Source organism: Mustela nigripes, chromosome 13 (genome assembly GCF_022355385.1).
Source record: "Mustela nigripes isolate SB6536 chromosome 13, MUSNIG.SB6536, whole genome shotgun sequence".
Lineage (NCBI taxonomy): Eukaryota > Metazoa > Chordata > Mammalia > Carnivora > Mustelidae > Mustela > Mustela nigripes.
The window spans coordinates 47,017,106-47,032,802 of NC_081569.1; the positions used below are offsets into that span (position 1 = coordinate 47,017,106).

General features: G+C 41.8%; 1 protein-coding gene across 3 annotated transcripts in view; it reads left to right on the plus strand.

Moving 5' to 3' along the window:
- MAP2K5 (mitogen-activated protein kinase kinase 5) overlaps positions 1-15,697 on the plus strand; it is a 266,485-nt gene that overhangs the window by 152,275 nt on the left and 98,513 nt on the right. For all 3 annotated transcript variants that reach the window (XM_059372347.1, XM_059372348.1, XM_059372346.1), the window contains exon 16: positions 6,784-6,855. In XM_059372347.1, the coding sequence (XP_059228330.1) occupies positions 6,784-6,855 (72 nt within the window). The remainder of the gene's footprint in view (positions 1-6,783; positions 6,856-15,697) is intronic.

Genomic DNA, 15,697 nt, shown 5'->3' on the forward strand with positions numbered 1-15,697 from the left:
TCCAAGGACATACCACATTTTAGGGGCAGATATTTAGGTCTGGTGGACACTGTAAGCCAATGCAAGAAATATTTCAGCTTCATTTTAAAAGGATCTCATCCAGTAGGATTACAAGAGAAGTTAAGAAGGCTCGAGGGGCTCACATTAAACCGTTTCTCAGATATTCTGATTACTAAAAATCTTATCGTCTTTTAAACATAGAAGTCCCTAAACTTCATTTCAGACATTGTGGTTTATTTACTATTATAATGTTTTAATCAAATACAGGTTTGACATTATTATGAATAAAGTTTTAAAATTAAAATATTACCCAAATACTTGTGCTTTGTGATCAGAAGGTCCATCCAGAGGCACCTGGGTAGTCCAGTCAATGAAGTATCTGACTCTTGATTTCAGCCCAGGTCATGATCTCAGGGTCGTGAGATCGAGCCCTGCATTCGGCTCCGTGCTCAGCATGGAGTCTGCTTGGGATCCTCTCCTTCTGCCCCTCTCCCTGCTCGTGCACTCTCTCTTTCTCAAACAAATAAATAAAATCTTGAAAAAAGGAAGTGCATCAAAGCAACTGTTTTTATCTCCTGAACATTTTTCCCACCTGGGCTGTTCTTGTCCTGGGAAATTACCTTTACCCAGAATGAAACTATACAGATGACATAATACAGCGACATTGGCCATGTTCATGCAGTGATGGTCATGGCAATGGTGGTGATCAAAAAGAAGTTGGCATTTACTAATCATTCCCATGTGACAGGTACTAAATCAAGCACATCAAATGGATTCACTTAATCTTCACACAGCCCTATGAAGTATACGTATTATTATTGTCTTCATTTTATAGATAAGGAAACCGGAGGTGAAGTAAATTCATCCCAGGGTCTCAGAGCTGACCAAGTAGTGAGAGTCAAGATTTAATTAGGACACCACCTTCTAGCTTCTGGTAACAGCAGGTTTGGCTATTTGGACCAACTCTTCCATTGAAAAATGCTAGGTAGGGGGCGCCTGAGTGGCTCAGTGGGTTAAGCCTCTGCTTTCAGCTCAGGTCATGATCTCCAGTCCTGGGATTGAGCCCAGCAGTCTGGCTCTCTGCTCAGCAGGGAGCCTGCTTCCCACGCTCTCTCTCTGCCTGCCTCTCTGCCTACTTGTGATCTCTCTCTCTCTCTCTCTCTCTGTCAAATAAAAAAAAAGAAAGTTAAAAGAAAAATCCTAGGTAAACTACTTTAAAAATCATCTCAAATGCACTGAAGAGCTAAAACGACAACGGCAATTCTCCCAGGACAATTTTCAGATGGAGTCCTGCAACAGAGGGGAAAGCAGAATGTTGGAGCACCAAACCTGCTTCTTCCTGAGGGCCATGAATGTCTGGGGTCCTCCTAAGGCAGAGGGTCTCACAGGAGGAAGAGATCCCTACGGATCTCAGAGATTTTTCTCCTCATCATGTGGGAGATCCAAAGGGCTCACCCTCGGTATATGAGCGAACCAGAGCCAAAGCTGTGGCTGTTCCTCCTCCCTCAGTCCCAGGGAACAAAAAAGAAGGCCTCTCAGAGCCACACAAAGAAGCAGGGTTAAAGGAAAAGGGGGAAAGTTGCAGTCATAGACAAACTCTGACACAGATTTACACCGAGTATTTATATTCATGGCATGAGTTGGAAAAGGAGCTTCATGCTAAGAACCTGGTTTGAGGTGGGCACACTACCTTACGGCTCAGAGAATCTCTCCAGAATGTTTTCAAGTGCAAAAACTGCAAGTAGTCAACAGACAGGCACACAAGGAAACAAGGCAACATGAAGAAGAACCCGCAGGAACAACAGATACACACACTCTTCACATCACAGATTTTAAAAGTGACATAGTAGATTGAGAACATCTCAAACAAAATTACTAGATTAAGATGTAAAAACTCACTACTTGGTAGCATATTGGCTATAGCAGAAGAGAGAGTTCATGGTGTGGAAGATGGAGTTAGAGCATTCTGACCTCAGAACTCTGGCCTAATCAGTATGTCCTACTAACCACAGGGATCTGGCCAACTTAAAAAAAAAAAAAGAAGAGGAAGAATTCTCCCTTGTTTGTGATACATATTTTGATTGCTTACTAACCTAAAATATTTGTACATACTTTGTTAATTTTGTGAGTAGTGTAACCCTGAGGAGAAATTGTTTATCAGAAGAGATAAGGGATGCCCCTTGTTATCTTCCTGCTTTTGACCAGTGAATCCTGTTGTACATAGAGATGATTCTGGAGTGAGTCAGCTAACCATGGGTCCTGGGTAAATAACAAGCCACAGAGGGTGGCAGGAAGGAGTGCCGTGTTACCCTTTCAGATCCTCTATAAACTCTGCTTTTCATACCACCACCACTCCCTACTGTTCTCAGGAAGAACAGACCAGAATCTTCCCCCACTCCCCACCATGCTTAAACCTCAGTATGGAAGTGCTGGGGACAGGAATCCTGTTTTTCCTGTAATTTAGCTTCCCACACTGGTGGCAGCTGCCATGTCAGAAAGTAACACAGCTTTTGATTTTTAACTGCAAAATGTCTGTCACAGATCTTCTATCAGTAGTGTGGTACCTGATGGTTGGTGTTGTGTTTTGTTTTGTTTTGTTTTGTTTGACACGGGAGAGGACAGGGCAGGCTACCTTGGCTTCAAGTGTGAGAACAGATTTGAATTATGCAGCCTCAGGCCATCAAGTCCTGGCTCCCTAAATTCAGAGTGAATTGGGGCTCATCTTGTGGCCGTGTCTGTTTCAGGGACCTGGGCGCATTTCCCAGTCTTTATCTGCTGTACCAGTTCTTCAGGTAGACCCAGAGAGCTGGCTACCTACTTTCACTGACCATTCATGCTTGAGCACAGCATCACAACAGTGATCTCATTTTGTGAGTTTAGTGCAAGGATGATTTCTCCAGTGAGAGGTTGTCAGAATCTCATCCTTAAGGAGCCTCTTACTTGTCACCTGTGACCATTACCACTGATTTTTTTCTTTTTAAATTTAATTCTGTTTTTTCATGCTTTATGCTTTATGTATTTTTTTAAGATGTTTTTTTTATTTATTTATCAGAGAGAGGGAGGGAGAGAGAGCGAGCACAGGCAGACAGAATGGCAAGCAGAGGCAGGAGAAGCAGGCTCCCCGCTGAGCAAAGAGCCTGATGCAGGACTCAATCCCAGGACACCGGGATCATGACCTGAGCCGAAGGCAGCTGCCCAACCAACTGAGCCACCCAGGCGTCCCCAGCTTTATGTATTTTTTTAAAGAGTGATTTATTTTATTTGAGAGAGAGAATGTGCATGAGCTGGCAGGGGGAGGGTGGGCAGAAGGAGAGAGAGAGTCTTAGGCTCCACACCCAACATGGAACCAGACACGGGGTTCAGTCTCCCAACCCTGAGATCATGACCTGAGCCAAAAACCAAGAGTCAGATGCTCAACTAACTGAGCCACCCAGACGCCCCAGTTTTTTCATGCTCTATTTTCAGCTTCCAGTTTGCATTTGTTTGGATAGTTCAGTGGGCACATGTTATGAATGTATTTAATCTTGTTGTTGTTCTTGCCAAAGTATTTTTGTATCTGGACTCCCCTTGCCTTTGTTTGCTTGTTCTCTTCTCTGTGTGAGCACTATAGAGTGATAACTGTCAGCGAGGGGAATGAAGGACAGGAGGAGCAGGGAGGAAGCCACCATTTGGTTATTTTTTCAAGAATTCTGGAGGATTTTAGGATATTCTTGTTTGCTAGATATTCTTGATGGGCATGAATAGCAATAATATTGGGGAAGTTATATTAGTAGAACACTCCAGGGGACTTAATAATTGGTACATGCTTTAAACCAAATGTGCAGTAAACACGTATATAACGTCCCTTCAAGGCAGCATACCATGACTGCTCCCCGGCTGTGTGCCCGCCATGGTGCTAGGTATGAGATGAGTAAGACACTTCCTTGGCCTCTTAGGAGAAGCAGGCTGGTAATCGGGTGGTTACAACACCGTGCAGTGTATTAATATTAAAGACACAAATGGCATTTTCATGAAGGACAGAGGCAAGAATTTGTTAATTCTTCCTGAGAAATAGAGGAACATTTCACCAAAAAACAGGTGACCCATGAGCAGAGCCTTTGTAAAAGAAATGTTCACTAAGCAGAGAGGAGGAAGACAGGTCTTTGCCTCTGCAGGGAATGTGGAAATGTTTAGTGACTGAGGCTGAGTATACCAAAGAATCAGCTGGAAAAATTATTTTTTATTTTTAAAATTTTTTCAAGTTGTTTTTTTTTTTTTAAGATTTTATTTCTTTGTCAGAGAGAGAGATAGAGAGCGAGCACAAGCAGGGGGAGTGGCAGGCAGAGGGAGAAGCAGGCACCCTGCCGAGCAAGGAGCCTGATGTGGGATTCCATCCCAGGACCCTGAGATCATGACCTGAGCTGAAAGCAGACGCTTAACCCACTGAGCCACCCAAGCATCCCAAGGAATTATTTTTTAAAATGAATACTGAACAGGGTGCCTGGGTGGCTCAGTCAGTTAAGCATCTACCTTTGGCTCAGCTCACGATCTCAGGGTCCTGGGATCAAGTCCCGCATCTTCTCCCTCTTCCTCTGCCTCCCTCCCCGTGCTTGTTCTCTCTCACTCTCCATCAAATAAATAAATAAAATCTTTTTTTAAAAAATGAACCGAAGGCTATATTTTGAGAAATACTGACCACATCGAGATAGTGTGTGGCTCTTCTGACTTCTGGTTCTGAGGGCAGTTTGGCACACTAGAAAGAGCCCTCATTTTGCAGTCAAACATACCTGGGTTTGAATCCTGGCTGTGTTCCTAAACGAATATGCCGACTGCTGCTGACCCACAGCTCTGGACTTCAGCAAATCACTTAATCTTACGAGAAACCTCAGTTTCTACATCTATAAAATAAAGGCAGTAATACCTAACTTTGCGAGATTGTCCGAAGATGTTGAGGATGCAAAGTATCTAGTCCAGTGTTTGGTCATTACATGATAGCTAATACTATCTTTATATAGTGGGTGCAAACTAGACCTCTCTATGCCTCCTTTTCCTTATCTGTTAGAAGGGGATAGTAATTGTACCAGTCTAATATGGGTGTTTATGATTTTGTAATGACACATGCATGAACAGCACTTAATGCCAAGCATATGGAAATTCTTTAGTAAATGCACATGGTAGTCTTGTTGATGGTGGTGGTGGTGGTGGTGATATTCCTGTAACTAATCAGCTGCTTTCATCCTAGCACCTATTGAACTAGCTGGGGTTGGATAATGGATTTGTTCATGAATGAACTAGAGCTTCAGAGGTGATGGGGTAGGGGATTTGAACTTAAAAGTAAAAGTATTGAGGAATTGGAATGACAGTGTCTCTTAGCAGCTGAGAGAGATGGTCAGATGACATTTGGCCCAGGGGAAGAATTGTTCTTGGTGGGAAAGGGGTTTTATAAATTAAAGAAATAAATAAAGGGAGGGAAATAAGACGATCCATCCTGCTACCCCAGGACAGGGCTTTATGTAATTTTATGGCAAGTGGTCCCAGGAGAAGGCAATAAGTATATTGAGGTAGCCTGATAGGTGTGGGTAGAAAGTAGGTCACAAATTCTGGGTCCCAGCTAAGCCAACACCCTGAGATGTAGGACTCTGCCAATGACCTGAGAGCACCGGGCTCACACCTTCCACTCCCCTGGTGTATCCTCTGCTGCTGAGTGGTAGATACCTCCTTCCTCCATGTGCAGTGGACCAGGCTGATCCTGGCCCCAAATACTCTTCAGGACTCCCATGAAAGCTCCCAAAGGCTGATGCCAGTGGTTGCTGCCAGGAACTCCATGGGTGGACCCATGAACAGAATGGTGCCCTGAGGGCCAGGAGGCATGGGTTACGATCCCAGGCCTCCCATGTCCAGCTGTATAACCTTCAACGACTATTGCGCCTCCATGAGACTTTGGTTTCTCTTATTTGTGTGCTCCTGCGTTCATTCAAAAGATTGCTGCAAAGTACGATACTGAATGCTAGATCCTGGAGGGATAGAGACACCAGGCTGCACCCACTTCACTATGGAACTATTCCTATTGAAGTATTGAGTGTGCCTGTGGTGGCTTTCTAGACCGCATATTGGTACATGTCTTGCATGGAGGACCATTTGTCCCAGGTGGACCTTTCATACTGTTCCTTGGTTTATATCAAAAGAAACCCTGATAAATGGAATAAAATGTTGAACCATAGGTGAATCTGAGCAAAGGAAATCGTGATTTTTTTTTCTTTTTAGCTTTCCAGCTTTCTTATAAGTTTGAAACTATTTCCAAATGAAAAGTTAAAAATTAAAAATAATAGAATCCCTAGTTATCCAGACCCATCTCTCAAAAGTGCATGTAAGTGATAACATTATATAATGTTGTATAGTTTGTCACTTCACAGCTGAGACCACTGAATCTGGAGGGATTGGACCTGGATCCAAGTGTCCACTCATTTCCCAGCTGAGCACTTGGCCAATCTGAGCCTCCATTTTCACCAATCCAAACCTCCATTTTCTTTATCTGTAAAATAGAGGTAATAAAGTTCTCCTCACAGGGACTTTGTAAGGACTCAGTGAGATGATTATCTATCCATATTACCTCTATTGTTTCTGTATGTTACCTCTGTAATACACCTACACTGACACACACACATGCACACACATGCACATACACGAAATTGTTTTGTGCTTCATAAAGTGCCACAAAATGTTGGTGGCTCCCTGCCTTAGTGATTTTGTGTTAGTGTTTCCTGGAGTAGCTCTATTAACTCACCAGCTTCTGTTTTCTTACAGCCCGAAAGAATTTCAGGGGAGCAGTATGGAATCCATTCCGATGTCTGGAGTTTAGGGATCTCTTTTATGGAGGTATGTCGTTTGCAAATAGCTGCTTCTGTGTATATCAGGAATAATATAGTATCAGGAAGAATGAAGATTTGGAAAAAATAAATAAATAAATAGCCCTCCAGTGTGTTATGTGTATGTGTACACCAAGTTTAACTCTAAAGTCCTTTTGATATCTTTGAATGGCTTGTGAACAGACTATTCTGAGGTGCTGTTTCTTATACATCACCTGTATAAAACTTTCTTGGAGAGCTTCTTAAAAATACAGGTTCCCAGAGTCCCTCTATGACTAAATCCCCAAGCAGATCTGTGTAATGGTGACCTTGGTAGAATGCATATATGACTCCCAGAGGTGATTAAAGAGTACGGCCCTACTCATTTGGATGTATAAGTTCTATATGTTTAGAAAGAAAAAAACACCTTTCTCCAATATAGTCATTTCATGTGTTGGGGAACGGGGCATGATATGACCTGGACGAGGATGAAGAGTATGTATTCAGCACAGTTTTAGTGTCTTGACTGTTTATATAGCTATACTTAGAATGGACTTCATCTTAGTGTGCTACGTGTAACCCCACTAGAACTCTGTGCTAAGGTTTCTTGACAATGACTCTTGATGTGTAAGGAAACGTATAGAGTTTCCATTAGAAGGACGTCTGGCTGAATTATACTAGTATAGAATCTGACACTCACCAGTACTTCAAGAGTTGTTTCTCACATACATTGACTCAGAGAAAGGAGGGCTTTTTAAAAAGTAGAAAGGATTCCTTAAATAAGATCACGAGTAGAGTTGCAGTCATGATTTTATCACCTTTTTGGGGGTTAAGTACTTTCTCTGGGACTTTTGTAATGCATGAATGCAATTGAATTTATAAGGAAATATCTTTAAACTCAATTCACCTGCACTATAGAAAGCAAAAATAAAATAGTCAGTGTTTGCTAAACCATATTCTTCTGCTTCCTCACAGAAGAGAATCTAAGAGGAAATATAATAATGTATGCATCAGCTGAGAGGTTAGCAATAATTTCAGACAGAAGCTCAGAACACAGTTTCCCAGCAGAGTCCTGAAGGGCGTGGTCAGGTAACTTGTTTCAGAGGAAACTAGCACTTTTGATTTGTGGAGCTCAGGCCTTTGCTGTTATGTAAATTCCCTTTGCATATTTAAATCATTGTCATTGAATGCATTTAATAAATGATCAGATGGAATGTAGAACATTTGAGAAGTATGTGGTGTAGAGATAAGAGTCCCAGATTGGGAATGAAAGACAGAGAGAGCAGTTTCACCTTCGCTGCTAGTTTTTTCTTTTTCTTTTTTTAAATTAACAAATAAGGTATTATTAGCCCCAGGGGTACAGGTCTGTGAATGGTCAGGCTTACACACTTCACAGCACTCACCATAGCATATACCTTCCCCAGTGTCCATAACCTAACCACCCTCTCCATATCCCCCTCCCCCAGGCAACTCTTAGTTTGTTTTGTGAAATTAAGAATCTCTTATGGTTTGTCTCCCTCCCAATCCCATCTTGTTTCATCTTTTTCCTTCCCTACCCCCCAAACCGCCCACTTTGCCTCTGAAATTCCTCATATCAGGGAGATCGTATGATAATTGTCTTTCTCTGATAGACTTACTTCGCTCAGCCTAATACCCTCTAGTTCCATCCACGTCATTGCAAGTGGCAAGATTTCATTTCTTTTGATGGCTGCATAGTATTCCATTGTATATATATACTACTCTTCTTTATCCATTCATCTGTTGATGGACATCTAGGTTCTTTTCATAGTTTGGCTATTGTGGACATTGCTGCTGTAAATGTTCAGGTACACATGTCCCTTCATATCACTACATTTGTATCTTTAGGGTAAATACCTAGTAGTGCGATTGCTGGGTTATAGGGTAGCTCTATTTTCAACTTTTTGAGGAACGTCCATGCTGTTTTCCAGAGTGGCTGCATCAGCTTGCATTCCCACCAACAGTGTAGGAGCGTTCCCCCTTCTTGCTGCTGGTTTTCTAGGTGTCCTGTGCAAGCCGCTGTTGTCCCTCACTGGGCCTCATTTCTTCCTCTGTAAGATAATGATCTCTAAGCCCCTTTCCAGACTAATATTCTATGACTCTGAGCAGTCTGTTATCTTTCTTTAACTTTCTGCATCAACTCCAGAGCTGAGCGACTTGGACAATGATAGACCCAGCGTGATATAACATGAGGCACAGAGCAGGACCACGAGAGAGCATAACTAATAGATTTAAGATTTAGAACACATATAAAGATCCATTGTTCTTTCCTTCCCCACTCATTTTGAGCTCCCACGATGCCTGTTGGATGGACAATGGGAATATGGTGACGAAAGGACACTCCAGTCTTGACTCCCATGAAGTAGGGCATGAGGAGGACAGAAAGCAGAAGGATAACTAAACATATAACCTATCAGGTGGAGGCAAGTCCTATGGAGAAAAAATAAAGCAGAATGATCCTTTCTGATAAAGTAACCTTTGAGCAGAAACTTGGATGATACGAAAGGAGAGAGCCATAAGGCAACAGCAAAAAAACAGAGGCGCTAAGCTGGAATGTGTTTGGCACATTTAAGGAAAGCAGAGAGACCAAGATGAGTGTAGTGGAGTTAGTAAGGGGAAAAAATACATTTGGAGAGATAGCCGGAGATTAGTTCATATACTGTCTTATAGGACATGGTAAGGACTTTGGATTTTACTCTGAGGGGAAATGATTGAATTATATTTTCAAAAGATCATTGAGTGCTCTCTGGAGCACGGATTATAGAAGGGCAAGCATGGAAACGAGATCAGTTAAGGTAGGTAGGCGGTAAGTAGATTGGTAGATTCCCAGTACATAGAACATACTTACATTTGCATACTGCAACACATGTCTGCCAGTATTTCAGTAAATGCTAGGGACGCAAAGATTCAAAAAGACACTGTTTACAGTATAAAGAGGAAGTTTGCCATTGGTGTATTTGGAGTTTTGTCGATCATGTTCTTTTATCCCAGAGGTAAACAACTGAATGGTCTCCAGAAGACTGAAGAAAACAGTCTTGTTGAATTTGTAAGATTGAGGAGGGTTAAGGTATAGGGAGCTGTGTAAGAAATTGTCACAGTTAGTCTGGGACACCTATGTATTGGCTCCTGGGGTGAAGAGGAGAGCACATGAGGACAGATGGTTGAGAGTGAGAGCCAGGAAGGGTTAGGTGTTTTAATGCTCCCCGTGTTTAGAGACAGTTGGTGAGGAGGCCATGTTCTGTCGGTATAGGGTGTAAGGTGCGGTCTGATTATGATCATCGAGAGGGGTTGGTTGTTGCATGATGTTCAACTAAGTGCTTTCAGGGGGAACTTTCAGCCCTTATTTGATAGGCAGCAAGTGACGGCATATGGCCAAACGCAAGGGGTAAACCAGTAAGCCACTAGAGAACAGTGTAAGGCCTCGGGCGTGTGCTTTATACCAAATTCATTTAGGGCGCAGAGTGACACAAAATAAGTGATAGGGAAGGGAACCCAGAGGTTTTGAGTCCCTAGATGAAAAAAATGGGAGTAATTCAGTGATGAAGAGAACGCCAAGGTGCTTTTTCCCTAGGGGTGGATGTAACTAGACTATTACCTGCAGAGTGTGGGTAAGTTAGTCCACAAAGAGCACTTTGTTTTCACCTAGGTCTGCTTGGGGTAAACGTGGCAAATCCTGTTTAAAATCACACTAAAGAGAAGAGTAAATCTCAATAGCATTTTAAAATTCTGAATAACAATTTGTGTTTTGAAATATAGTCAACATCATCAAAGAATTGCTTATCTTCTGTTTATCCTCACTTTAAAAAAAAACAAGACTCCCTTGTTAGGTGTGTGCCCTGAAGAGCAAAAACTTTACTTCATTCAGTGATTACTGTTAAAGCACTTTGCCAGGCCTTGGAGAGTGGGGGCACACAGAGCTTTTGATAAAGAAGAGGGATCCCCTAAAGCCAAACCAGACAGCGTGCCAGTATTTTCAGTAAAGCTGTTTCCAGAGGACCCTGAGCCCCGGGGAAAGGCGGGGTTTCTCAAAGGAGTGGACAGTTGAGCTGGGTTGGTCTTGAAGAGAATTTGCCACTGGGAGGAAGAAGGAAAAGAGGGAAGAGCCCCTCCTCATCGCCCAGCACATTCTAAGGTGGATCTCTGTGAACCTTTCAGGACAGATCTCTTGTCAGAGCTGCAGGGTCTGCCCTGGGCCATTTCACTACCTGTGAAGGTACCTTCCTCAGGGTGTTTTGAGGGTACTGGTGGTAAAGAAGCAAATGGGATGAAAATGCAGGAAACTGAGCAAAGGAATCTTTCTGAAATTACACAAGAACCAAACAGAGACAAAATGGGAACGAGAGTTTTCCATCCCTTATACCTCTGCTAGCATCCCTGCCCCCTGCAAATCCCATAAACTCTCAGCCCTTCCCTGAGGTTTGGTGAGACAGGAATCAGAAGTGGCCTTCATAAATAGCGAGGTTCACCTTTGCTTGCCTTCTCCGTACTGCTCTCCCCTCGTTAATGTGCTGTCACAGTCCCTGTGGGGGTCATAACAAGGCCTCTCGCACACTTGTTCATAAAAGATGATGCTACATGCCACTAAAAATGTGCCATTAAAAAAGTCACAGACAGGTACATTTGTGCCTTAAGCAAAGAATTTTTAATATCAGACTATCTTTCATCCAGGGTCAGAACTGCCCCGTCTCCTCTCTGTTCAGCATCCCTGGGGGATAAGATGGGTCTCTTCCAGGATTTTGTCAGCTGTATGTCGTATTTGGAGTTGGCAGAAGTCACATAAACGTGGAGATTACCCTTAAGAAGGGAAAAAAATGGGATTATTCAGCTTCACTAGAGCATGGCAGTTTTACTAGTTGAGAAGAATTTGGCCACTCTCTATGTTTTTTGTTTATGGTTTTCAACTCAGATCTTTAAATTCTTTAAATGTGTTGTAGTTCTCGTCTTGTGGGTTAGTTAGGAAACCAAATAAAGGCATCGCAGTATGTGGGGTTTGTGTGGGCTCACTTCGTAACAGGAAAAAAATCCATATAGAATTGCACTTCTTCCTTGAAGCTTCATGACAAATATCACTGTGGAAATGCAAAAAAAAAAAAAAAAAAAAAAAAAAGAGAGAGAGAAGAAGAAGAAAAGGAAAAAAGTAAGACCCACTAACAAAGGTACAAAATTCCTGAACTAAAACTAGGACAAACCAGGAGGACTAATCCTGCTTCCAAGAATATTTGACTCTTCTAGAAAGCTCACGATGATTCCGTCAACTCAGTGGCTTTTAGGACACTTCACCCTGGCACTTGCCATTTGAAACTTCAAGGCTAAACTTTAAAAAATGAAAATTAGCACACAGAGATTTGTTTACCAAGTTTGATGATGTTATTTAATCCTTAGGGAAGAGGAGTAAATGAAACATTTTAGGGCACCATTTCTTGGTTTCACAGGCAGCTCTGTGTGTATCTCTCCTCCCACAGAATAGCTTGAGGAGAGAAGCCCCACTGTTGTTTTCACTAATTAGTTATTCCATTCATATTCTTGCGTCATTTAAGTCACGACCTGTTTGCAAAAGCTGGCTCTTTCAAGTTGGCCCTTCTTGGGTCATAAAAGGAAGACCACATACACTGTCTTCCGGCCTTAAATTTGCAGTACCCGGACCAATGCATGCACATTTAAAAAGGCACCAGGCCAGTCCTGTAATGTTCTTATTGTCCCTGAGTATGCTCTACAAGTACATGTTCTGGTCTGTGATTCTATCTGGCAGGTTGTTATAAACCTTATTAAGGTTGGTGGTGAATAATCTTCTGACAGGTTTTTCTGCAGGAGTCAGACTGAAAGCCCATCTCTAACACATGCATTTTGCTCTTTTCACTTGGGTCCTTGCTCTTTCTGCCTTTGTTTGCCTCCTCTCTCTGCCAGTCTCTTGAGTCTGAGGCATAGAACAATCTGGCTCAATGTGCTTGGTTAATTGGAGTGTCATCTAGTCCTCTGAGACTCCTCTTCAGCGTGATCCCTGTTTTATTGAAGTGGTTTGAATGATGTGTTAAATGATGAAAGCGAGGTCCATGGCTTAGAAAAACGTCTCCAGATAGGTGAAGAACATGTTCAGAGAGCCACTCAAGGTCATTGTCATCAAAGTAACACCATCTTCTGAAGATTTTCATGAGTTCTATTGTTTCAACAAAGAGTTAGAGTTTTTCTTATGAGGTTTAGAATCACCTTTACCAAGTTAAAAATAAACCCATGGAATATTATGCTGTTCACTACGTAGAATATAATTTTTTTTCATCTTCGCAAGATACAGTTTAAATACCCATCCTTCCTGACACCTGCTCTGACCTCTTCAGCAAAAAATAATACCTTCTTCTTCTGACCTTCATCTGCATCTTCCTTATGGCATCTGCCTTTTCCACTTTGTGCTATAATAATTTATAGGCATTTCAGAGTTCCTTGGATCAACATTCAAATCTGATGCTCTCAAAACCTCTTATACTCACTAGCACAATTCCACTGCCCCTACATGGGCACTCAAGAAATCTTTTGGGCTCAGTTTTTTCATATTTTTGTAATAATTTTAAAGCCACATCTGAGAGTAAAGATCAGAGTTTGAAGCTTGATGGAGCCTTTAACATAAGCACACATAAGTGTTTGCTGAATAGATCACAAATGTTTTGCAGGTGGAGAAGGGTTTTTTTCTTTTGCCAGAGGATAGACCTAGACTCAGATTCCACCTCTGTCATTATAAACTGTAGGTCCTTGGATAAGTCACTGAGTCTCTGGGCTTCAGGGTCCTCATCTTTAGATGGAAGCTCTACTTCAGAGCTTCTGGACAAAGGTCACAATGAAAAAAATTAAGCCATCAACCCCTCTTTAAAAGGAATTATCTCTTGAAATATTTCTATTTAGTTCCAAAAGGCCACTAATTTGGCTAAAGCATGGAACACAGAACATGCCATACCTTCCATTTTCACTTCAGTCTCCACTAAAAATAACCATAAAGGGATTAAAAAAAAAAAAAAGTACTTCCATGAAGACAAAGCAAAAGGGAAAGGGAAACTACTGCAACCAAATTTTGGGTGTGGGGAAACAGATGAACAGTGGCAAACAACCTAGCAGCACTGAGAATGCTGAAATCCTAAGCTAGCTGTAAAGAAGGTAACCAACACCCCAATTCCTGTTAGAACATTGAAAAGCTCAGGAATTGGTGATACGAGTTATCTGGAACTAGACGTGAAGGTGGGACCAAAGAAAAGAGAATTAGTTGAAAGCCCATTTGAAGGCATGTAAGCCATTTGACCCACAGAGTCTTCTCATAACTCAGCCTGTGTGCACAGTCAACACTCCTCAGCTTAACACAGGAAGGTAGAGGTCTTTTGGGGGAAGAGTAAAATCAGTGATATGTGGCAAGGTAGAAGACTGTGTCTCGCTGAGGAATGGAGGCATTACGTGGATGGTAAATGTTGAGACCTCTCAGCCTTCCTGTCACACCCTGTTCCTAGGATGCTGGCAGCCAAGATTACCTTTCGGGTGGAAGAGACTCTCTCTCTAAGGAAATCGGACCAAGAAGTCTTAAAGATCCAGACACTGGGGGGTTCATGTTACATCATGTTACATCAGTCAACAGGTTTCACCAATGAGCACAGTGTTTCCAGCCAGATTTTTAGTGCCTTACTCTTGGTGAGGCATGTGAGGAAGGCCTTTAGGACAGAGACCTAAAATAACTGGCAGGAGGTGGGGTGGGGGGAGAAGCAGCTTGGAGGGCCTTGGAAACTATGCAGTGAAGAATTCCGATGAACTCCTGTAGTATTCTCAGAGGGGTAAGAGAAAATACTGCATTCAGGAAACAAGAACAGGCTGCCGTAACAAAGGAACTTTCAAAGAATAACAGAGAAATGAAAATTCAAGAACCAGGTGAGGAAGTCTAATGTGAAAAACAGAAGTTTTAAGAAGAAAGAGTAGAGGAAACAGAGGAGAAGAAACTACCAAAGAAAATGACTTTATAACAAGAGAAATATTTATATGTTCTTAGAGATTACCCTCCTCTTTAGTATTCCTACAGCAAAAAAACCACAAAAAACAAAACAAAACAAAAACCTTTTTTTCTAAACAGCATGTCAGTGGTTTTGTCTAGAGAAGCAGAGTTTTTACTGGGGAATGGTACAATTTTTGAATTTTCTATAGACATGTACAATAGAATTTTACCCAAGCATAGAAAGTGAAAGTAGTTGGGGGCACCTGGGTGGCACAGTCAGTTAAATGTCTGACTCTGGGTTTTGGCAGGTCGTGAGATCGAACCCTACACCCAACTCTGCTAGTGGGGAGTTTGCTTCAGACTCTCTCTCCCTCTGCAAGCCCGCTCTCTAAAATAAATAAATATTTAAAAAAAAAAAAAAGTAAAAATTGTTGGATAGAACCACCGTGTTTTATGGAAATGTTAAAACCTGTGAATATATCCCATTTGTAACACCCTGGCTTTATGTGTGTATATTTTTTACTGGATGCTGGATAAGACACATTAGATACCAAGAAAATGAAATGTAATCTTCTCCATTTACAAACAAACATGGAAAACTATGTGAAATGAAAACGAAAGTATTGAGAAAGTGGCTTAGATCACTCAGCCCAATACCTTTGACAGAAACTTCTGGAGAAGTTGGTGAAGAGTAGGTAATTTTCATTCTGTGAATGAATTTCAGATTTTCAGATTCAAGGGCTACCATCCTAATTCTTGAACTCTTAAAATGCTCAGACTTTGGATTAGCCAGATACGTTGGCACCGCTACTTGTAATTGGTGTGATTTTGGTAGTCATTTTGCTACTCCAAGTGTCACTTTCTTATCTGTGAAATGAAGATAACTTTAGAATTCATT